Source organism: Sesamum indicum, linkage group LG8 (assembly GCF_000512975.1).
Source record: "Sesamum indicum cultivar Zhongzhi No. 13 linkage group LG8, S_indicum_v1.0, whole genome shotgun sequence".
Taxonomy (NCBI): domain Eukaryota; kingdom Viridiplantae; phylum Streptophyta; class Magnoliopsida; order Lamiales; family Pedaliaceae; genus Sesamum; species Sesamum indicum.
In genome coordinates, this window is record NC_026152.1 from 12,622,619 (window position 1) to 12,645,971 (window position 23,353).

The 23,353-nt window shown below is 35.1% G+C and overlaps 3 protein-coding genes across 3 annotated transcripts; 2 read left to right on the plus strand and 1 right to left on the minus strand.

Annotated features, from left to right (window-relative positions):
• On the plus strand, window positions 1,405–15,464 carry LOC105168412. The gene is made up of 31 exons (XM_020696038.1): window positions 1,405–1,617; window positions 2,369–2,547; window positions 3,457–3,596; window positions 3,800–3,896; window positions 3,992–4,072; window positions 4,168–4,437; window positions 4,611–4,948; window positions 5,256–5,456; window positions 7,551–7,607; window positions 8,683–8,779; window positions 8,858–8,926; window positions 9,029–9,121; window positions 9,365–9,488; window positions 9,595–9,664; window positions 9,769–9,810; window positions 10,040–10,168; window positions 10,247–10,360; window positions 10,484–10,526; window positions 10,615–10,656; window positions 10,730–10,854; window positions 10,975–10,987; window positions 11,080–11,156; window positions 11,284–11,385; window positions 11,848–11,998; window positions 12,078–12,154; window positions 12,240–12,300; window positions 12,395–12,564; window positions 12,671–12,808; window positions 13,807–13,884; window positions 13,981–14,211; window positions 14,752–15,464. Exons 2-31 carry the CDS (start codon window positions 2,394–2,396, stop codon window positions 15,202–15,204), a joined length of 3,837 nt encoding a protein of 1,278 aa, XP_020551697.1. The 5' UTR covers window positions 1,405–1,617; window positions 2,369–2,393; the 3' UTR covers window positions 15,205–15,464.
• LOC105168413 (meiosis-specific protein ASY1) lies at window positions 7,354–13,536 on the plus strand. Its single transcript, XM_011088482.2, has 22 exons — window positions 7,354–7,435; window positions 7,551–7,607; window positions 8,683–8,779; window positions 8,858–8,926; window positions 9,029–9,121; window positions 9,365–9,488; window positions 9,595–9,664; window positions 9,769–9,810; window positions 10,040–10,168; window positions 10,247–10,360; window positions 10,484–10,526; window positions 10,615–10,656; window positions 10,730–10,854; window positions 10,975–10,987; window positions 11,080–11,156; window positions 11,284–11,385; window positions 11,848–11,998; window positions 12,078–12,154; window positions 12,240–12,300; window positions 12,395–12,564; window positions 12,671–12,808; window positions 12,950–13,536. Exons 1-22 carry the CDS (start codon window positions 7,433–7,435, stop codon window positions 13,001–13,003), a joined length of 1,851 nt encoding a protein of 616 aa, XP_011086784.1. The 5' UTR covers window positions 7,354–7,432; the 3' UTR covers window positions 13,004–13,536.
• On the minus strand, window positions 15,710–18,828 carry LOC105168416. Its single transcript, XM_011088484.2, has 3 exons — window positions 18,673–18,828; window positions 17,866–18,160; window positions 15,710–15,965 (listed from the first exon to the last, which is right to left on the minus strand). Exon 2 carries the CDS (start codon window positions 18,154–18,156, stop codon window positions 17,869–17,871), a length of 288 nt encoding a protein of 95 aa, XP_011086786.1. The 5' UTR covers window positions 18,157–18,160; window positions 18,673–18,828; the 3' UTR covers window positions 15,710–15,965; window positions 17,866–17,868.

The following is a 23,353-nucleotide window of genomic DNA, read 5'->3' on the forward strand; positions in this document are numbered from 1 at the left end:
ATTGACAACCCTAGCTGGCAAGACTTTTGCCTCATTATATCGTTGAGGCCCCAAAAAACTCTTTGTGGCTAAGTCCTTATGTTCAGGTTCTATGTAGTTTGGTGCACATATATTCACACGATATTTGTCGTTTATTGTCATCATTATCTGTTTGTTATAAAGCTACTGATATATAAGATTTTGGGTATCTTGTCGTATGTGTGATAGAATTTAATTTTTTTAAATAAAGGAAAAAAATATACAATTAATAGTGCAATAGGGCAAATTACCAAATATTGTTGCCCGAAATGGTGATTTTAGAGTGTATTTAACTTAAATTTAATCATTGTTACTTACTAAATGATATTTTTTGTTTCATTAATCACAATTAATAATGGACATTTCAAGCCAACTATTAGTGATAGTTTACTTACCTTTATAATATAGAATATTCTGTTAATGAGGTATAATTTAATTGGTGAATTTGTGATCGCATCATATATATTTAATATAAAGTCTTCCTAAACCTATGACCTCCTGGTCATGGGGGTCTGAGTCTCACTAATATGTGGGTATTGATTTACTTTTATAATAAATATTGGTTTATTATAGGTTCATACATTAAAAAACTGATTGCAAAGCGACTTGTTTTATCGATCCGGTAAGCATAATTAAGATCAAAATACTTGTTATGTTGAGTAGATTTGAAATTTATTCGAACTTAAATGGTTTAGTAGACAAAGTTACGAAATTATGAGTAAAAATAATAAAACTATTTAAGTCATGTCCGTATTTGGCATAGACTAAAATTCAGTCCAACTCAACTGAATTTAATTAATAATAAAATAAGCTCAAATCTTGAAATCACACGCATTTAGATAAACTTTATCAACAATGTTTTCAACTAAACTCGAACTATTCAATTGAAAAACTTGAAATTAAAATAAACGAATAGCATTTAGCATGATCTTTAAACAGAATTACCACAATCAATTAAAATGAGTTAAATATGATTGCTTATATTTTCATCTCATTTCATAAGGAGAAAGAAAAGTGAGTTTGGTTGAAATAAGGTTTTTCTGCAAACTGAAACTATCTTAAGTTGGTTGGATGGAGCGAGACGGTATGTGCGTATCTCCCGAGCAAGCACGGTAAGAAATTTAAATCCCGAGTGTGTGAAATTATTGTAATTTCGGAAAAATTGAGGGACCATTTTGCTAAAGCCTGGACAGGGAAAATAAATTTGAGTGTCCAGCTTACGTGTATGTGACCAAGTGGCGAGTACGCCAATAGGGGACACGCGCAAGTATGCGTAATCGCAAAAATCACTTGATTCAAAAGACAGAAAACGTGAATTAAGGAAAGAAAGAGATAAATTTCATGCGGGATACAAATATTCATTTTCAACTCTTTTCCTTCGGACTGAAAGAAATTAGAAAAAGAAAATTCCGATCGCTTTTCGTTTCCCTCTATTTCTCCCCATTTTCCAATCTTTGGAGGGAAACAGAGAAATTTGATCTGCTCTTGAAAATTCTCTGCTGTTAACAGTCAAATTCAACCTTACAAGATTCCTCACTTTCACTTTACTGAATTTGCTTTCAGCTGCCCGTTTCTAATCTTCCGAAGTTTTAATTCTAGGTGCGAGTTCTTTGCTTGAAGTTTGGGGTTTTTGAATTGTTGAGTTCGTGCTGCGCTTAAAAATAGTGTATTTCTCCGTTTTCATGCTTTGTTTTGTGGTTGGTTTTTAGGGTTTTTAGCTCAAGTTGGGGCTAACTGCATGGTGCATTTGTTTTTGTTTGTTTATCTGGAAAGCAATAATTTTGTGTATTTAGCAGTACTTGTATTAGTAGGTAGGGATTTTGATGGACTGAGTTTTGAACTCTAATGTTTTTAGTGTTATTGCTTAATTACGACAGAGATTCTGTAGATTGCCATGGGATTTTGGTGCACTATTTAACCAAGCTGTAAAAGAGAAAAAATATGGATTCAGTAAATGTCCTCGGTATTGGGTCTATGTTTGAATGAGTGGTTTTGTTAAATCGTGAAATTCGTACCTAAGTAATTCTTCCTTCTTTTTATTTTTAGGATAACTTATATGTAGGTAGTTCAGTGAGTGCCTTTTCGTTCTTGATTTTAGTAATGCTGGTTACTGGTCTTAACAAATCTAATATGCCTGCGCTGATTTTTATGGATCTATTTATTGTTTATAAGCAATTGATCTTTCAAAAGATAGTTTTTTTGATGCTGTTGAATTTGTATTCTGTAGAATAAAACTTATAATAGCTGGTAGTTATATCATGATTTCTTGGAAGAATTTTTGTATTCATTCTACAAGAGTTCATTTTTCGAACTCTATGAAGTATTTTGCTGAAGGGTAGAGGATCTCCAGGTGGGGATAATCTCCCTAATGAAAAATGCAGACCAAGAAAAAATCAACCGGAAGAAATTCTCGGGAGCTAGCCAGTCCAAGGGTTTCAAGACAGCAGAAGAAACTGGTTGAAAATGTGCAAGTTCAGGGGAAGAAAGTTACGGAGCTGATCACGTCTTCTGCAAGGAAGAAAAAAGTTGGTAAGTGGGTTCTCAGACTCATTTTCTGATATAAGGCCTTGGAAAAGGCTTTATTGCTTTTTACCATAAGCTGATAAGTCCATCTTTAGATGGAGGTGTTTTGGGTGCTCTAGGGACTTACTTACTCTTTTCATAACTATAGTTGGGTTGCTATTGGAATGATGGATTTGATTTGGCTAAAAATTTGAAATGAATGTATTTCAAATACCTTTGGTTTCAAATCCACATATTTGAAATCTCTTATTTGGATTTGTAAGGAATTTGTGCAAGAATTTTAAATTCATTTGGCTAATGATTTTAGAGCATTTCTAAAGGATTTAAAATGACTAGGTTACTGGGTGGATTTCGAATCCATCATAAATAAGTTTAAAATCTAATGGATTCAATTAAGGATTTAAAATCCCTTGATTTATTTTATAAGCAAAACAAGTTAGATGGATTTTAAATTCACAAATTGAAATCCATCAATCCAAATGCATTTTAGGAATTTTGCTTTGCATCTGCTTATAAATGGTAACTGAAGAAGGGCCCAACGCAATATCATAATATGGCTGATATTCTACTGGAAATTTTAGCTAGCAAGCTGGTATCCTACAGCATTGACATTTTCAGATGATTCTTTTGGTGCTTTTATTGTAATGTAAGGATCACGTTTCTCCGTATCTCCATCTCCTGTCATTGGCTTCATTATTTCTATCCAAGGCTTTCCCCCCCCCTTTTTTCTATCCCAAGGCTCCCCCCCCCCCCCCTTCAATGTCTCTCAATGGTCTGAATCGAGTGGAACATATTAATGCTATCCATAGCTTTTCCCCCTCGAAAGGCCTATATGAGGATGCCTCTTGATGCAACTTAGTTTGTTTAGATTTTCAAATGGATTAATGTTTTTGGAGTGCCTGTTGCAACTTTCAGTCGGCACACTTTCAAAGACAATCGAGGAGCCAGTTGGTGGAACAAATTTGGATACCAAATTCAGATTGGTGGATGATGATTCCAATGCATGTTTGGGGTTCCATGCCGAGCATGAATTTAGTAATTCTTTTATTATAAAGGTAATCATTCCTTTGCTCAGAAAAACTTGTTGCTCGACTCATCCACCTTGCTCGTTATTATGTCCTTGTACGTTTCATGGGCACTTGTCCTTCTATTGTCAGAAGTCACTATGGAGTATGATGGTTTTATCAGTAAATATTACCAGGAATGAGTTCTGGATTAGCTTACATTTTTTTTCTTTTGTTTATTTGCTATGTTTTAGGATAATGACAATGGGGCTGCTAATTGTGTGTCGGATACCATATTTTCTCCGTCCTTTCACATTGCAAGAAGTGTCGGAGGGGAAATTTCAACTGAAGGTGCTTTCTGTTTTCATTTCTATCTTTGCAAGTCTATTCTCCCTAGTATCTCCTAAACACGAAACCTATTCCATTGCTTACCTTATTCTTTTCAGCAGACTTCTGTAAATTCTTTCAGCATGACAACCAGCAAATTCAGGACTGTGGGAAAGAGAACATCCAGATTGATTGCCCTGGTATTAGCAAAACAAGTGGCAATATGTTTATCCCTGTAGATGCAATGTTTTTTCCATTATTTATTTAGTGGATTTTGATCTTGTGGAATTTTTAGGTGGTCGTGTTCTTTCTCCTGAAGTTTCAGCTATATATCTATCCATGAAAAATTCAAATCTGGAATGCATTGATGAGAACAATCAAGATCACATGTCAGTAGACGTCTGTCAGGAGGATGAAGATGCTGAAGAATATGATGATTTTGATCCATACTATTTCATAAAGAACCTACCAGAATTGTCAACGGTGGTACCGACATTTCGGCCTGTCCTGTTGCCTAAACAAACAAGAAGCTGCCCGTCAACCACACTTGTGCTGGACTTGGACGGTGAACATGTTTACATTGTTTTGTATCTTTCAACAGCATTATTATTCTGAATGGATGAGTTTGTATTCTTTTTGCCCTTGATATCATTTAGTGTATACTATACCAAATTTTAGCATTTTTTTTTACCCTTATTATAATGGAATGCATTCAAATGAAGTTGTTGTGTTTGGCAGAGACCTTGGTGCACTCCACACTTGAACCGTGTGATGATGCGGATTTCACATTCTCAGTTAATTTTAACCTAAAGGACCACACAGTATATGTGCGATGCCGTCCTCATCTTACAGATTTCTTGGAGAGAGTATCCAGACTCTTTGAGATTATTATATTTACCGCTAGTCAGAGCATTTATGCCGAGCAACTACTTAATGTCCTGGACCCAAGGAGGAAAATCTTTAGGCATCGAGTTTACCGTGATTCCTGTGTGTTTGTAGATGGAAATTACCTCAAAGATCTGTCAGTTCTTGGCCGTGATTTGGCACATGTCATTATAATTGACAATTCTCCTCAGGTAAAATCGACACGAAACAGTTAGTTCCCTTTTCATTTTTGCTATCTCACGGATTGAAATTGTTCAAATTTACCCTTTCATTTATTGAACCTGAATACATAAATCATTCATTTCCTTGTCCTATAGGTACTTGAGCTTTCTATTACTGAAGTTTTTTCTTGATTTGCTCAGAAACTTGAAAACCGTCTTAGCATATTTCTTTGTACTCTTTTGAATAGAATATTATGTGCCTCTCTCACTGTAATTCGTAATAGCATAGAGTGAACTTGACATTTTAGGCTTACTACAATGTCTTATTCTTTTCCAGGCATTTGGTTTCCAAGTGGACAATGGAATACCTATCGAGAGCTGGTTCGACGACCGCTCCGACACAGAATTGTTATTGCTACTTCCGTTCTTGGAAAGTTTAGTTGGAGTCCAAGATGTAAGGCCCTTCATTGCCAGGAAATACAATCTCCGAGAGAAAATTGAAGCAGCAGTTTCCCCCTTAGAATATAATGCCGACACATTTTGAAAGATGAAAATTTGAGCGCTAAGTCGTTTAGACTGTTTTTCCAGCATTACCATTCTCTTATGAGGTCTGTTTTAAGTTGGAAGCGAAGACATGAGAGATAAATTTAGCTTACTCTTGACATAACCTCTGACTGTACATGCGGACCGAGATTAGCTTAGCGTCTTGGAATTTAAAACATTTTGTCAGAGCAAATAATTTAAAGTTGATGCCAACTTTCTACCCAATTTTATTTTAAATGAAGCGTTTGCCTACACTACCAGTTTTTGTTTTCTTCTTTTCTGGTGGTTTCTGTGTTTGTGGCTTTGATTCCGGACACACTGTCGTTATTACCATTTGGTGGTACGTGTCTTTGTTATTATGCGCTTCTGTGTGTTATGTCAGAGCAACTTGTTGATTAATAGATATTTATGTGATTAATTTTAAAATTAATATTGCTTATAATTAACATTAATAAATAACTATAGTTCATGTAATTGATTAACGCAATTAGGGGCGTTCACTGATCGGAATCAATCCAAATTCAGAATTTCGTACCTACTAAAATTCACTAGAAAATTTTAATTTGGTACTCATTTTTGTTTTTTCTTTTTGAAAATTCGGTATTCGGTTCTGTTTCAATTTTTAGCATTGGTTTAATGAATCGTACCAAATATCAAAATATTAGTTTTACATACTTATTTTTTTCATTTATTAATTACTGTTATACCATTTTTTATTTTTAACAAAAAAATTATTTATTGAATATTGAGCTAAATATAAAAAAGATGTTCAGTAATTATCGAGATTGAACTAAGTTGACTCGGTATTCAATATAGCATTTTAGTATACCGAACTTTTGATTCATCGAAATTTAGTACGTTTTGATTCTATGTTACTGAATGAACACCTCTACAAACAATAAACAAAAAGTCTGATTTATGTTTGAATTAGATCTATATAGTTTTGAATGAAAATCAGATCCAATTAGGTAGAATACAATGTCATTTCGAGCATTTGTACTACACTATAATTGATGAGGGTTGAATATATTGTCATGATCTATATAATTATCTTTTCATAGCTAACTCTTACTTTTATTATTGGTAAAATTGCGAAATTCATCTCGTAAGTATAAGGGCAACAAAATTAGTTCAGTCAAACATATTACTATTTAAATTAATATCAAGTTTGAAAAATAAAAAAAATTGAATTTTGTTGATAATTGTTCCAATCGAGCTCAAACAAGCTTTAATTTTATTTTCATCTCCTAATCTAAGGAGGATCACGGTTGGTTCCCCAACAACCCTCTAAGAAACTCGAACCCACGATCAAAGTAATAGGTGCAAGGTACTCTTGCCAACAAATTTTAATTGTATTAAATATGAAACAAGCTCGAATATTTTTAAATATATTTTATTATTTTTTAACTATTTAAATTGAGTTTGAAAACTTATCTAACAAAATATTTTATTTAAATTTAATTTATTAAGTGAAACAAATTGAATTCAAATAATTTTTAATCAATTAATTTCAATCTGAATACTTGTATTTAGCTTTCAGGCCTACGTATTACTAGTAAATGTGTTTGATCCGGTCCAACAATTGATAAACCATTGGAAATTTGGAATTCACGAATTTCTATGTTGTGAGACACAGTTTTCTTTCTATTAGGCTTGGGCCCATAGTTTTAGTGACATTGGTTTGTGCTCATGGGCCAGTACGTAAATCTCAATTGAATATACCCTTTGGTTTGTTCTAAATTACGGAGACTACCACTGGTTTGCACGTTTCGCATGCTCAATTAACCTAAGTTATAACTCTGGTAATTTTCACATTTAACCATGGTTAATGAGCTCGAGCGAACATATAAATATCCCGCCTCGACGCTCTCTAGCTCCCGCCAGTTCATTCTGCTTACGAGTTCCAATTTTCCACAAGCAGCTTTGCCAACTACAGATTCTAATTTCGTTTCTCTCTGATTTTGCAAAGCAATGGTGAGTTAAAAGAAATCTCACAGCAAGCCACATTTCACATCTTCTTCATTGGTCTTAATTTTTTTGTTTCGAATATCATTAGCTGAAATTTTTGTTGATGTTGCTGCATTTTCAGGTGGTTGCACAGAAGGTGGAGGAATCCGAGATCACAGAGCAGGATTCTCTTCTGCTCGTAGATCACTCAACCATTCCCGCTTACTATATTTTGAATGATTTCTTTTCAGTTTCTATTTACTTGTACAATTAATCGAATTTGATGTTTTGCTTCTGATGTAATATCGAGTCTGAGAAGAAATCCAAATTGTTTGTTTGAGCTACGTTTATTTCTACAAACAGTCATCACAATTACAGATAATCACAATGATGTTTTTTTTTTTGTAAAAGTGGATGAACATAATAAACTCACTGGTAGGTTTGTACGTTCATGTTGCTGTTTGTTATGTATTCACATTATCTTCTGTTCATTGACTTAAACGAGCTTTTGTTTATTTTTTTTTTTAATTCTATTTGACTGAATCATGAAATCTCAATCTGTTAGAATTGTTTCCTAAAGTATTATTTCATTGGTATAGAAGTAAATCTATTTTATGGTGTTTTATTTAACTTATATCTACTGGGAACTTGGTGAATTTCATGATATCTCTGTCAGCTTGGATTGCAAAGGAATAATGAAACAGTTTCTTTTCTGTAAATCAGTAAGACTGCATTTATGGTTGCAATACTGTTTGTTCTTTGAGGGAATTTTTAGTTCGCAGCATTTTATTTCAGATATAGGAACATCACAGACTGTACTCAGTCAGCTACGAAACCTTTCAGTAAACAATTCTGTGTAATTTTAGTCTTATGTGAGATAACCTCTGAAAAGAACATTTTATATTATTCAGCTTACTTTTATTTGGAGAATAAAAAAATATTTGGAGTTACTCTTATTGCTGCAAGACGTTTTTGAGATATTTGCTCTTCAAAGGATAGAAACATACCTAGAGTTCCCTGCTCCCTGTTTGATGTTTTAGAAATGTTCATTTTAATTGGCTTACATCTGGTTCATCTGGAAGTTGATTAATCCACCACACTGTAACCAGTGAACTAGGATTGGAATTTTCACATGTGTCTGGAAGTTTGAGCGTCACTTGTAATATTCACATTGTGTCTACAGAAGTAAATTGAAAATTTGTTTTTTCTATTTTTGTGTCATTTTCAAATACAATATTTGACAAGATTCAGAAATTGCTTTTTCATTGGATCAGACAAGGAATCTCTTGCGCATTGCTATATTCAACATCAGCTACATCAGAGGTCTTTTCCCTGAGAAGTATTTCAATGACAAGTCTGTTCCAGCTTTGGGTAAGTTGGCACCTGTCATTCACTAATTCTACTAAGGCACAGTTGTTGAGTTGAAATAATTAATCTTCATGAAAACAGATATGAAGATAAAAAAGCTAATGCCTATGGATGCTGAATCACGTCGACTCATTGATTGGATGGAGAAAGGTGTATTCATATAAAGTTCTGAGTTTAAAGCATATATTCTCTCTCTTCCCCTATCAAACTGCTCAATATCTCATTCATTTCTTTGTCTTCCTTTTCCTATAGGCGTGTATGATGCTTTACAGAAAAAATATCTGAAAACACTCTTGTTCTGTGTCTGTGAGGCAGTGGATGGTCCAATGATCGAGGAATATGCGTGTAAGTGTTTAAGAAACTCCCTTTTCCAGAAAAATTACTGATATAGAAGACAATTCCAGATTACTTTAATGCTGAAAGTTCAAATTGCAGTATTATGCTTAAGTTTCGAATAAATGTTTTAACACTGGATATAAGTGGTTTACCTGTAGCAATGTGCTTAAACGTTTCTAGTTTTATATTTCACAAGTCATCTTATATCATTGTTAATTGAAGCAAATGCTGATGAAGTGCCTTTTCTTGCAGTTTCATTCAGTTACTCTAATTCTGACAGTCAAGAGGTGTCAATGAATATAAATCGCAGTGGGAAAAAGAAGGGAGGGACATTCAAGTACAACTCCAAAACAGAGATAACTCCTAGCCAGATGAGGTAGTTGTCCAGTGTAACTTCATCTACTGATCTGCAGGCTAAAGTTGGTGTAATTTTTTTTGTTGTCCTTAACTAACAAAACGATATGTAAAATGTTTGTTTACAGGAGTTCGGCATGTAAAATGGTTCGCACACTAATTCAGCTAATGAGAACTCTGGATAAGATGCCAGAAGAGGTGTCATTCTGGAGGCCGAGCACTTCTACGGAGTTATTAAGTTCATTTTACTACTTTTACTTTCCCTTTTTAAATAGCTAATCTAGTTTATTCCATTATTCCAGCGCACTGTACTGATGAAGCTCCTGTATTATGATGATGTCACGGTAAGCTTTTACTTTAGCGGGTTTCTATGTATGCTTATAATTTGAACTTGCTCATAACTGATTTTGTAACTCGATTAAAGTTAAAGAGAAATCAAACTGACAAAGTTTGGCTTCCTTATTACTGTCAATAGAAAATCATTGCCATGGACAAAGGGTGTTGTAGAGTTTTCACCTAATCAGTCAAATATGCATTTTAGATTTTTGACCATCTTAATTCCTGATATTGTAGCCAATGGATTATGAGCCCCCCTTTTTCAGAGGCTGCACAGGAGAGGAAGCTCATAATCCATGGAATAAAAATCCCTTGAAGATGGAAGTTGGCAAAGTCAATAGTAAACATTTAGTACTCGCTCTGAAGGTATGACGTCCCAATATACAGGAAATTTTACATCATTTTGCAGGCCTTATTAATTTACTTAACTATTCAACTTAACAGGTAAAGAGCGTGCTTGATCCTTGTGAAGATGAAAACAATGACAATCAAGATGACGAGGAGAGCTTAGGAGCTGATTCTCTCCAAAAAGATCAATACAGTGAATCTGACAGTGAGGTAAAGCATTAACTGGATTTGCTCGTCCAATTTCAGTAACTTCCGGTTCTGTAAACACAACTTTCTTGTATTACCATCTTGCTTTGACGTATCAAAAACTTGTTTTTCTACCTCTTACTACAGATCAGCAATTCAGATGATGATCAATATATTGTAGCACCTGCACGTAAAATCTCATCTCTTAGTATAATTTTTGTAGCTGTCATTCAATTTGTTTTGCTGTACAATCAGACTTCTATCATTTTATGTGACAGAGAAACAGCAATTTCAAGAAGATAATGGAGCAATTGATGAAGGTGCCACACCCAGCTGGATTTCTATCTTGAGAAAGTTCAGAAGGAATTCAACTTTGTATCTTTTTCGGTGCAGATGATACCCAGGATCCAGTGGAAGATGAACTGCAGCTGGAACGGGTAAAGGATTGGATCAGCTCATACCACCTTGACACAGTTGAGCTTACTGATGTCCTCTCAATTTTCCCTGACATCTCAGTGGTAAGGATTCTTTACATGATTCAATGTGTTATTGAGAAGGGAAATGGATGTTGTATCAACAATTTCCATGGTGCAGCATCCAAGTTTTGCATCCTGACCTACATGATTCCATTTGTGCAGGTCTTGATTGAAGGTACATCTGAAGAATTCTTCTGTCTTGAGCTAATAGAAACAAACTCGCAATTCTTTAGCTTTTAGCTGTTGTTTAATGTTCCTATGGTCCAGAAATTATGGACAAGCTCGTGAAGGAAGGTTTAATATCAAAAGCTGAAGAGGAGAGCTATGTCATTAACAAGAAAAAGGTTATTTTTCCTTTCATTTCCATTCTTTTTCCCTTCCTTTCCATTCTTTTTTCCCCTAATGCTCTGATTAATACCCTAAAATTGCTGAGGCATGTTTTCTCCTTGTGAACTGCATCTGATTTGTTAGAAATTTGACTACGAGTTTGATGCTGTGAAAGAAGAAGCCGATGGGCAAGTGGTACCACATGGAAAAGCTGGGACTGTGAGTGTAGATCACATGTACATGAAGGTGAATCATATTTCTACCATGTTTTTAGGCATGGGGTTACAATAACTGGTTCCTGCACCGTGTCACCTATATTTAGTCTTCTTTATGTCACGAAATCCCATATTTGTAATTCAGAATTTATTCCTTCTTGAGCACCTGAAGTTGCATAAAAAGATAAATTTATAATTCTTTAATGGTAATTAATTTCATTCCAGATATTCAGAATTGAATTTTACTCAAGTAACCTTCACGCTTATCTGACTGAATACTTAAAAGTTAATTATTCACACTTGGCTGCCTGAATATTTAGCACTTAGGATGTCTATGAAGCCAGTTACTGCTGGAGGCTGAATCTTGATGAGCTATATATCAGTCAAGACAGTTCATCTATCATATTGTAATTGCACATGTAAAAATTTATTCCATTTAAATACTAATTTGGGTTCTCATGCTCTACATACTAATTGTGGCGTTTGATCTCAGGCTTTATATCATACTCTTCCAATGAACTACATAACTGTAACAAAGCTACATAATAAACTTGAAGGTGAGGCCACCCAGACTATGGTGAGGAAGCTTATCGACAAAATGACCCAAGATGGGTTTGTTGAGGCCGGTAGCAACCGTAGACTCGGTAAATGATATGTCATGACTAAGTAATTTCTGGCCAAATTAAAGATTCTGTGATTGACAGGCATTTTCTATTGTTGCAGGCAAGCGTGTTATCCACTCTGATATTACTAGGAAAAAGCTGGTCGAAGTCAAGAAGCTCTTAAACATAGATGCCATGGTAGAAATTAGGATTGCACATAGTTATTGTGTAACAGCTATGATTTTCTTTATGGATAGCAGTGCTTATGATTCAAGTTCATTAGGATTTGGACGTGAAGGAATCACTGAACAAGTCTAACCATCCAGAATCTGAGATTATTGCTGGTACTCAATCTTACGTACTTAGCTAAATTATAAATAAAGGCGATGTAGTGATCTCCATCATTCTAATGTAACAGAGACGGCTTTTGTATATTAGGTAACAAGAACAAGGACTTGTCCACGTGCGGTGGCCTGCACTCAATTGGATCAGATATCACACGGACAAGAGGTCGATCTGACGCATATGTGAGTGACTCTACCAGGACTGACCAGGCTATTGCCAAGAAAAGAGAACATGGTGGGAATACGCCCACTAGCAGGGCCGAGGTACGATATATCATGAATCTGCTCTTTAACATCATTTTATCAGTGGTAACTTCCTGTTGTTCAAATTCATTAATAACCAAGTAATAAAATTGCTATATATCTGCAGCCAGCAGCTTCAAGAGAAAGTTTTGTGCCTGGGGTTGATGACGGCAGAGCTAATGGAAATACCAACAACGGTGATGCAATGGACATAGTTATGGAAAGCAGGTCAACCCAAGACAAATGTTTGAGGAAAACAAGCACGGTATGCTCCTAAAGCGTTTATAAACGTTTAAAATCTTAAAACTTTTTTTCTCTCAATGATCTTAACCATATGCTCGATAACCTAAAAGCTTAAATACACCCTATTATATGCTTTTTAACCAGGCAGTTTCTATAATTACAGGTCAAAGAGCCCATCCTGCAATACACAAAGCGCCAGAAATCTCAACCCATATGAAAGTTATCATGTTTGGTCCTACCGACTGATTTTCTTCCTAGTTCTCCCTTCCCTGATTGTTTAATCAGTTTTACACCGTTTTTCTTTAGAAACCATTTAGCACAAGAAGGATCCATAGCAATTACGACTCTTTATCCTTCTTTTTGCCCATTAATTGCACTTGAAATTGGCAACATGCCCCCTTTGACATGGTACGTACGTGGAGCATTTCAACTTGCGGCGTTGTCTTGTGGGCTGATCCAAGAAATAGTGTCGGCCGTCAGTCAATTTAGTATTTGGCTTTGGTCACTTAAAGTAAACGATAGTACCTCCTCTCTTGACTGATCTATCAACGTAAAACGAGCCCTGTTGAGATAGACTGGTTGAGGTTAATGAATCACTTCTAATTTGCCCGACTTTCCCTAGTCGAAGTCTGTTGGTGCAACTTCCATATTTTTCGTTCGTTTTTTTTTCCTTTTTCTTGGTTTCAGAACTAAGCATTTGGGCAATCCGGAAATAATGGAGACGCGAAAGGCTTAAATCATACATCAGAAAATAACAAACGTGAGGACTTAAAAATTATAAACTTTTTTATTATTACTGTCAGTTTAAAAAGCTGAGTAATTTATAATTCTATCCAAATAATAATAATAATAATAATAATAATTTATAAAAAAATTTAAATGAGCACAGCCAAACACCGCCCAAATCCTTGAGATTCTAAAGGGTTGGTGGCCCACCACACACAGGACACGTGACTTCACCCATACCGTCGCTCCCAAAAGTCTCTACTTCACCCCTTATACTCTCTCCATCGCTCGTAACGCCCCTGCACTAAAATTGACACAAAGCCAAAATCTGAAGAAAGGAACTGCAGAACGAAAGAAATGGCTTCATCTGAGGTGATCTGATTGTTTCTTTTGTTTTTACCTTTTGCGATTTAGGGATTGATCTTTGATTTTTTATGTGATGTTGTGTTGTTGTTTTATTTGGATTAGGTTGAGGTGCAGAGGAATGACGTACAACTGAAGCACCTAGGTTTTGTCCGGATTCTGACGATAAACGCCTTAGTTTTGGTGTCGAATCTGTACGATAACGCTAAGCAAAACTCTGGCTCGCTCAAATCCGCCGTCGATACTGTGGAAAACGCCGTTACGACTGTTGTCGGCCCCGTTTACGAGAGGCTCAAGGGCGTTCCTGTTGAGCTGCTTGTTTTCCTTGACAAGAAGGTAGTATTTTTTTTTTCTTTTCTTTTCTTTTTATCAATAACTTTTTGGGTCTGGAATTTTGACTATCATATGAGATTTTGTTTTTTTGTAAATTAGTCGGGTTCTTCGATGTGGGTTACTCATTTTTTGTTGATTGATTGCCTCGATTATCATAATTTTGAATTTTTGGTTAATTTTCTTATTGATGATCGCCTTATTTGAGTGTTACATTAGGAACGATCTTTCAGTCATTTCTTTCTTTCTAATTAACTCCTTCCTGGAACTTTGCAGAAAAAGTGCAGAATTTTTTCTTGCAAAACATTAACTGTATATGTAATCATCTCCATTAAGCTAAGTTTATTACTTTAATGCCACACCTTTTCCATTAAGCTAAGATCACCTTTCAGTCAATTATGTCCTTTTTTCGCACACGAACCCTTTTCAGCACTGATTTGTGATCCTTCTTTCATCATTTAATGATGCTCCGAAAGGCAATGCCTTGGTCCTGTTTATGTGTTCGTTTATAGGGTCTATCTGATAGAGATCTTTTGCATATGTTAGGTAGATGAGGCTACCCACAAATTTGACGAGTGTGCTCCACCGACTGCCAAGAAGGTTGTGTTCAAGGCCCATTTACTAGCCAAGAAGGCAGCAGAGGCGGTGGAAGACTTGGCGGAGGAAGCCAAGGTTGCTGGTCCACTTGCTGCACTAACCCGTGCTGGTACTATTTCCAAGCATTTTGCTGTGGCTCAATTGGCTTTGGTATGGTACAAAGTTAATGAGTATCCTGCTTTGCATGGAGTGGCCGAGATGGCTATTCCAACAGCCGCACACTGGTCAGAAAAGTACAATAACTTGATTAAAAACATGGCTGCAAAAGGTTATAGTTTCTTCAACTATGTTCCGTTGGTTCCTATTGAAGAATTTGCCAAGTCGTATAAGCAGGTAGAGGCAGCTGCTGGTAAGAAGACGGATGGTGCCAGTTCAAGTGGAAGTGACTCGGACAAGGAATAGGTGTCCAGCATGCCTGTAAACTTTAGCTGTGTGTTGATGCTTTTGATTTGGTTAAGAAAGGCTATTTGAAGGTTAAGTGGGTTAAAGGCTGTGTGTGCCTGTGTAATAGATAATCTATGTGATGTGTGGTGTGCGCTTCTGTACATTATGCAACTGTTAAAAGTGATCAAAGATGGAACCTCAATGTAGCATTTTTGATCATCTTGGAATGCTATATGTGAAATGTTTGGTCGTATATCAATACTTCTTGTTTCTGCCAATGGTGGTTGTTTCTTGAAGTTAGATGTATGTCTGTATATTCATGCTTGTAACCCACACCTGCATAGTTATTGGACCTTGTCACTTCTTTTGCATGTTGACGTGCTGAGTGAAAGTTCGTGTTTATATGCACTCTAGTTGTAAAAGCTGTATCCCACTGTCTTACAACTTAGAAAGCAGTGGAGTTAATGGGATTCAGTAGCGTTTTCATTGTTGAGCAAACTGTGAAGAAGCAACATGCCAGGCATTGAAGAAAGTAGTAAACTGAGTGGACTTGCACGCTATAACTCTTGCCACAGGCTGGAAAATGTAGTCAGAGAAAGTATTCAAGAATTTCAAACAAAACAACAAACGCAGGGTGTAGGAACCCAACTTCAAGGCTATAATTTCTGCATGGGTGCTTATTACAGAATATGGCAGCATTCACAAATCTTATGGCACATCACAAGGAGTCTTAATACTCTTCCAAGGCAACTTGGCATTTAAATAAATGCTGCTTTTCCCTGCGGACCAACATATAAAAAAAAAGTTAGTTTTATTTAAGTAAATTCCAAGATCAGTATATTCTTGGAGAAGAAAACTTCAATTTCTTTTCTTGAATGGAGATGGTAAAAGAGAAACATATAACAGACTAAAGTGAAAGCAGTTTACTTGCAGTAAGACTTGTTTCACTACTGCTGTATATATACTCAAATCAGTATCTATATCTACAACACAGATAATCCGAAAGTTGAAAATTTTCAGGGTAAAGATACAAAAATTGTGGAACACAGATTTGCCACTTTTTCTGAACTTGATTTCCCTTAACCAGAGAGGCCTGATATTTACAAAGGTTCATGTGATTACGAACTGTCTCAGCTGAGCTAACACCGATGCATCACCCTATTCTGTAATCACAGAAATTTTCCAAAGCATCTAATTGCCATACTAGTCCACCAATCCTTCCCACATCATAAGTGAGAATGTAATGGAGAAGTGGCCAGAACAATGTTAGTCGTGAAGCAAGGGGAGCGAGTTTATCCATGTGTCGTTATTGTTGTTCAAATTTAGAGTTCAGGTGTAACAGCGGAAGTGCAGATGTTATGAAGGTGATGTATGGTCATTCTGTAAAAATGGTGTATGCAGTAGTAGAAGCAGATTGTTGGGCAGGAGAGTAGATGATGATTCTCAGATTGCAGATGTAACTCAGAAAGGTGAGAACAGGGAGTGGGGATTGTGGTGAATGGGATAACCACCCGAGGCAGGTGCCACAGTGGATATGTAAGTGCCCACAGGCTCAAAGTTAGAGGCATGCAGGAACAGAAACAAGTGAGAGCATTCTAGCAGTATGACATTGAAACTTATGCATGTAAAGAACCTTTCAGCAGAAAATTTATACTAACATATGCAGAAAGCAATCCTACGAAACTGAAAATTTTCATATAACTATTTGAAACATTAAAATGAAACAGAGGTTCTAAAGAACTCACAATAATTTAAACTACAAACTTGTCCAAATATCAACAGAAACACCATCAGTTTTCAAATGTTTGTTGACATAATATATTCATTGCCTCAGACTTCATCACATGATGCAGTATCCTTTACCCAAAAAGTATGCATATTTGTATTGAACAAATGATTCACAATGAACCTATGAACATAACTGATGGATGCATATGCTGTTACTCCAATCAGTCTCTTGTAGTCAAGAGTTGATCGATTAGAAGTTTGATATATAATAATATTTGGAAGACATTATCAGGGTTAAAGTATCTCTTATGTCCAACTAAGAGTGAACTTCATCCAACAAAAATAATATGCACAATTGAAAGTTCCAAAATATTATTTCAATAGATGAAGGTTCGAATGATAAGACAATATTCTTCAAATCCTCTAGAACAAAAAAGCAGAAGTGGACACATCATAGAATACCAACTATATAAATCCTTAGGGACGTATTGAACAATAAAGTGCACTTCACAGAAGTAGGAAGTGCACAGCTTATTTATGGACAGATTCAGCAACCTCATTATTCAAGAATCAGTAAGGATGTTATAGCTGGGATACTAGCCAACTTTGAACCTCAGTAATCATATGAACTCTCCATAGTGCTAATAATGAGAATTTTAAGGACTCCCACATCAATTATATTTAGGTGGATTTCCACTAACAGGAAGTATAAGCTGTAGAAGTATCAAGTAGGAACAAAAGTAGCAGTGTTTTATTATCAAGATAAGGATTTTCATACCAAAGTATGGTCTCACAGGATATTACATGAACACAAGACCTAGAGCACATTTTAGTACTGAAAAGTTACAAATAAAAGTACATGAATACATATATTTCACACAAGCATGCACCCAACTTATTTTGACATATTAAGAGGAAAAATAATGTTAAAAAAACATGTAAGACACAGACCAATTATTTGGAGTACGAGGAGGAAGCACCAGTGTGCTCCTGGAGGAGGTCATCATATGGGTCCCGGCGTCCCTGAACTTGGCTGATCTGGGAATCCCAGAATATCTGCGCATTGTGGCGCTCAAAAGTCCAGAAACCATAAGGACGCAGAGGCAAGCTCCACATTTCCTTAGTCTTCTGGCACTTGTCTTTCAAATCATACAAATGCTCCCTGAATTTTCTGTCCCTCTCCTTTGGATCCTCCATCAACCTCAGTATCAAATTCTCCGCAAACTCCATTATAAACCCCATCTCTCTGCATAACCCAAAAAACATAACAAAATAAAAATCTATAATGGACTTGGATATTAGTGAGGAAAACACTAAAAGACAACACCATTCAGTGTGAAGTTTCTAATAATTTCTATATTATACCAACCACATACAGGGAATGTTGAAATTAATACTTATATTCTCTGAAAAGAGGTGCAACAAAACTGCATTTCCAGTGACACGCTTTTCCATTTCGTTCTCCTCCACCGAGTAATGGATCCAGACAGCGCGCAAGAAAATCATGATTCAGCGAAAACTAGAAAAATTTCTACAAATCTACTTCTCGAGAAAGACAATACGACAAACAGCTCATCATTAATTTGATTAGACAACCCCGTCGTATTCTAAACTCAATCACAAATGCTAATTCATATGATGAGCTACAAACCCTAGAATCTACCACTGCGGAAACAGATGAAATTGCGATATATAAATGACACCAGAGCTCGCAGAGGCCGAGAATACCAAAAATCGGCTACGAGAAATTGAAATTACCTGATTCTTGCTGACTGATGCTCGATCTGGAACCGAAACTATGAGCAACACGAATGAATTACTGAAATTAATTCGATAATAATGTGAAAGGGTGTTGCTGTGTTGGTGGGCTCTCGCACTAAAGCCCTCTCACATTTCTATTGGATTAGGCCCAACTTCCCCATCTACACACTATCCTTTTCGTTCTTTCTTGTTTTATTGAAAACTTTGGAGAAAACAAGTCGAAGCGCTAATTATATAATTATATTAATATTTTGATAAATTCATGAAACTTTAATATTAACTATTAGTTCATTAGACTAAAATATCATTGATTTTCTCGTCGATTGATTTTCCTCAAATTGTATGATTGAGCTCTCGTAATGGGTTTGAATTCTATAGATATGGACGCCTGAAATAAATTAGATTTTCTTTGTTTATCTTAGAGATGCAATCTTTACTTTGAAATTATTAATTCTTAATTTCCTGAATAGTATGATAAATTTTACCCATAAAAAGAAAAAGAACAATTAGGATAATAATCGCCTCGGGTTTGCTCACTCAAGCATTAAGGTTAAAATTTCATAACAATTTGTAGTTAATTTTCCATATTTTCTTGTTAAATTTGGTATAATAATTCACATTAATTTTGAAGATTGTAATCTTGTATACATAAATTTTACTATTTTCATCATTTTCTTTTAAAGAAAAAGTATCCATCAGTTGTCCAAGCCCCAAGGCTTTAGTGTAAAGAAAGACAAAGAGAGCTTGCTAAGGTAAAAGTGGGCTCTAATCGTTTTGGGCTCTTGGCAAAACATTGGGCCCACTTAGAGCCCAATTACTGTGCATTTATTAATCATTGGAATTCTACAAGTGTAAGTTGTTTGGTTGAGTTTATATGGTTCTCAAATAGATTATAAAATATTCAAGAATTTATAAGTTTTATTAGTAGTGTGGTAAATTTTTTATGAAGATCTTAAAAGATTTTAAAAGAAGATGTTAGTTAGAATTTTATAAACTTTTTTTTGGTAAAAAAAATAACTTAACGTATCTTTTTTTATTAGATCTTTTAAATTTTTAGTTTGAACATCTTAAGACATCAAAACACTCTTACAATGTTGGCATTAACTTTTACCTTCACATAACTGATATTGTCTTCGCCCCAAGTATAAATATTTTTGTACACGATTCTAAATTCTAATTTATGATTATTTTATTTTATTTTTGTTAATGTAACTATATAAGCAGTTTATTATGTCTAACATCCTATCTCATACAAATTTTAATGCAGCTAGCTTAGAAGTTCTTACTACCAACCAACAAGTGTTGGTCAGTGCATTCACTTAGGGGCTCGGTGGATGTGTATTGACTTTCAAGACATTAACAAAGCATGTCTAAAAGATTTCTACCCATTATCTCGTATAGACCAACTGGTGGATTCCACCCCTGGTCATGAACTATTGAGCTTAATGAATGCCTCATAGGATATCTCAAATAATGCTTAATCCCGATGATTAGAAGCTAGTTCGATTCGTCACACTAGGAGGGACCTATTGTTATATTTTTATGCCTTTTGAACTTAAAAATACAGGAGCTACGTATCAGCGCCTTGTAGATCGCATATTCCGAGAACAACTAAGTCGTAATATAGAATATCATTTATAGGTATAGTATAACTCGTATCAGTATTTTTGACAACGATCATCAATTTCAGGATTGGAAAATCCATGATTGATTTGCCAAGCAAGGCATTCAACAACGCTTCACATCCGCTGCTTACTCCCAAGCCAACGAACAAGTCAAAGTCATTAATTGAATTCTGGTTCAAGGGATCAAAACAAAGCTAACACAAGCAGGCGGACGGTAGGTTGATGCGTTGCCAGGAGTACTGGGGTCATACAGAACTATTCCCCGTTCTATCACTGCGAAAACTCCTTTCGATCTGGTGTACGGATCAGAGGCAGTCATCCCATCAGAAGCAAAGCTGGAGACTTTTAGAATCCAGCATGATGAGCAGGAGAATAATGATAATTTATTGCGAGCTAATCTGGATTTGTAGACGAAGTACGAGAAGATGCTCGTACCTGCATATAACGGTATAAGCAGAGAGTAGTCAATGCTTACAATTAGCGATTACAGAGAAGAGACTTCCAAGTGGAAGACCTGGTACTTCGGCGAGCTAGCGCGCTAGGACCAGTAGGGAAGCTAGCCCCTAAATGGAAAGGAACTTATAAAATCACCCCGATCATCAAATTTGGGACATGTGAACTGGAATACATAGATCACAGAAAGCTCTCCCAGCCATGGAATAGATAATTTTTTTATTCTTTTCTTCAAGAATGGAAAATTTAGCATTTGACAATTTGAAGGTAAAATGTTCGAAAAAATTACAATTTACATCCCATAATTTACTCTTTTTTTAATTTTGGTACTATTATTTTATGACTAAGGAGATTTAGTCCCACAAGTCCAAAGAAATTGCAATTTACGTTCTATTACCCATTCTCGTTAAATTGTTAATGAAAGGAGCACGTGTTTATGATTGAGGGCATAATAGTCAATTTTTAATTAAAAAAAGTGCACTGTAAGCACATACTTTTTTACCACAAGCAAGCATTTGATGCCGTCTGCAGGAATGAGATTAAGTACCCATTCCAGGCTCCTCATATAGGAGCTGAAGATATAAAAAAGCAGCATCCTACACGGATTGTAGATAAGGCGTTTGAGTGGCTTATAGGCCCCCCTCGACGTTTTATCTTTCTAGCAAAATGCATTTTCAGGATAAAATTGAGAACTTATATGGAGTCAAATCGAATAATACCTCACGAAACAGGACAACAATTGCATCACAGGGCTCGTTACAAAAATTAATGCAAAGATTGAAAAAAATAGAAAATCTAAAAAGAAAGGTGAGTGGGCAGCCATGTACAACACACAGAGTAAAATTAAAGGATGATTGCATCTGCACTCATTGACCTATGGTCTATTTACACAAATCATCTTTATCTTTTAAAAAGTTACACATACATTTGTTAAAAATGTCAACATCATTTACACAAACTATTCTTATTTTTCTTGAAAATTACACATACTCCTACTTTTTAACTATCAATGATGGTTTCATTAATTACGCAAAAATAAAAATAATTTGTATAAATAGATTATAGATCAATGATCGTAAATATAATCTATGCTTAAAAAAAAATCAATTGGTTGTGGTGAAAGGGAATTGAAGTGGTAGACATTAATATGAGAAGCAATGGATGAAGGAAGTTGGCAGATTTCAGCTGCTCATATTAAAGGGAATGAAATAATTTTGTAGTGCTTTTTCTGAACCAAAATCTTTACTCCAACAAAAGAGGTCATTAATGCTCACTCACTCCTACCATCCCATCAACATTTGCTTCCCACCTTCTCTCATTCCATCTTTTGCTTTACTCCTAATATGTTTTTCTTTTTTCTTTTTGATTTGATGTTCTAAAGTAATTAATATTTTATTTTATAAAAAGTATTTTCTCTAAACAATCATTTAAATTAAATTAAGGGATAATTATTGTGTCAGTTCTTGAAATTTTGTTTAATTACATGTAGATCCTTTCTGCTCCAAATTTGAAAATTACGCCTATTTCCATTGATATGAAAGACAATTACAAAATCGTAATATTGCAATTTAATTGGCCATATTCAAATCATATGTGATTTTGGTCAAATTGGTTAGAAAAACACTCAAGTTGTCAAAATTTTGAACTTACAGAATTAAATTACGATAATCAATTTGTTAAGATAAAAAAATGCCAACTCCTAATTTACAACACTAAAATCCCAATTTTTCCTTAAAGTGGTGAGGAGTAATGCAAGAGCCATGCCCCTTCACCAATACATTACCACTTCAACAAGTTTTGATGGGAAACAAGTTTCATGATACAAGTGTACATAAACCTTCAAGGGAAAATGCACTTTCTCAAAATTTTTATATATGTGATGTGGGGTAAATATCATGAAGTTACGTCCCAGTAATGTAATTATGATTTTTAGATAAGTTTTAGACTTATTTTATTAATTCAAGATCTATACATTAATCCCGATATATCCTAAATTTTAATATGTATGGACTCACAATAATCATCCGAAATGTTTGTAGTTTATGAGAATCATACAATTGAGGAACCTTTCCATTTTGAGTAGCAAGTTTCCCTTAAAAAAGAAAAAAGAGTCCCCCCTCGGTAGCCCTTCCCACATGATGCTAAACAAAGGCAAAGAGCAGCTTTCCCGCTTTCTAATTCACTGCTGCTGTAGCTGCGTTGATCAATGGGCCTCGTTCCAGCCGCATATAGAATTTGTTAAAAAATCATGCAATAGGTACAATTTTTGCAACCCTAGCAACTTTTACGACGTTTAAATGTCTTAAGGCACTACAACAAATATTGTCAATGGCAACAACACAAATTCCTTGCAAAATAGTGGAATATGTTACTAATTTACATTAAAAATAAATTTAGCAAGAAAAAATATTTACTTGAAATTAGCTCACCGCTAATTTCAGTATCGAATTTTTTTGTTCTTGATTTTGCTAGAAACTAACCAACATATTATTTGTAAAATTTTGGAGGGAACTTTTCAAATTTTTGTTAAGGGCCAGCTACGAAATTTTGCAACATAAAATTCATTTCTAATTATAACAAGAAAATATTTTGTTTCTAAT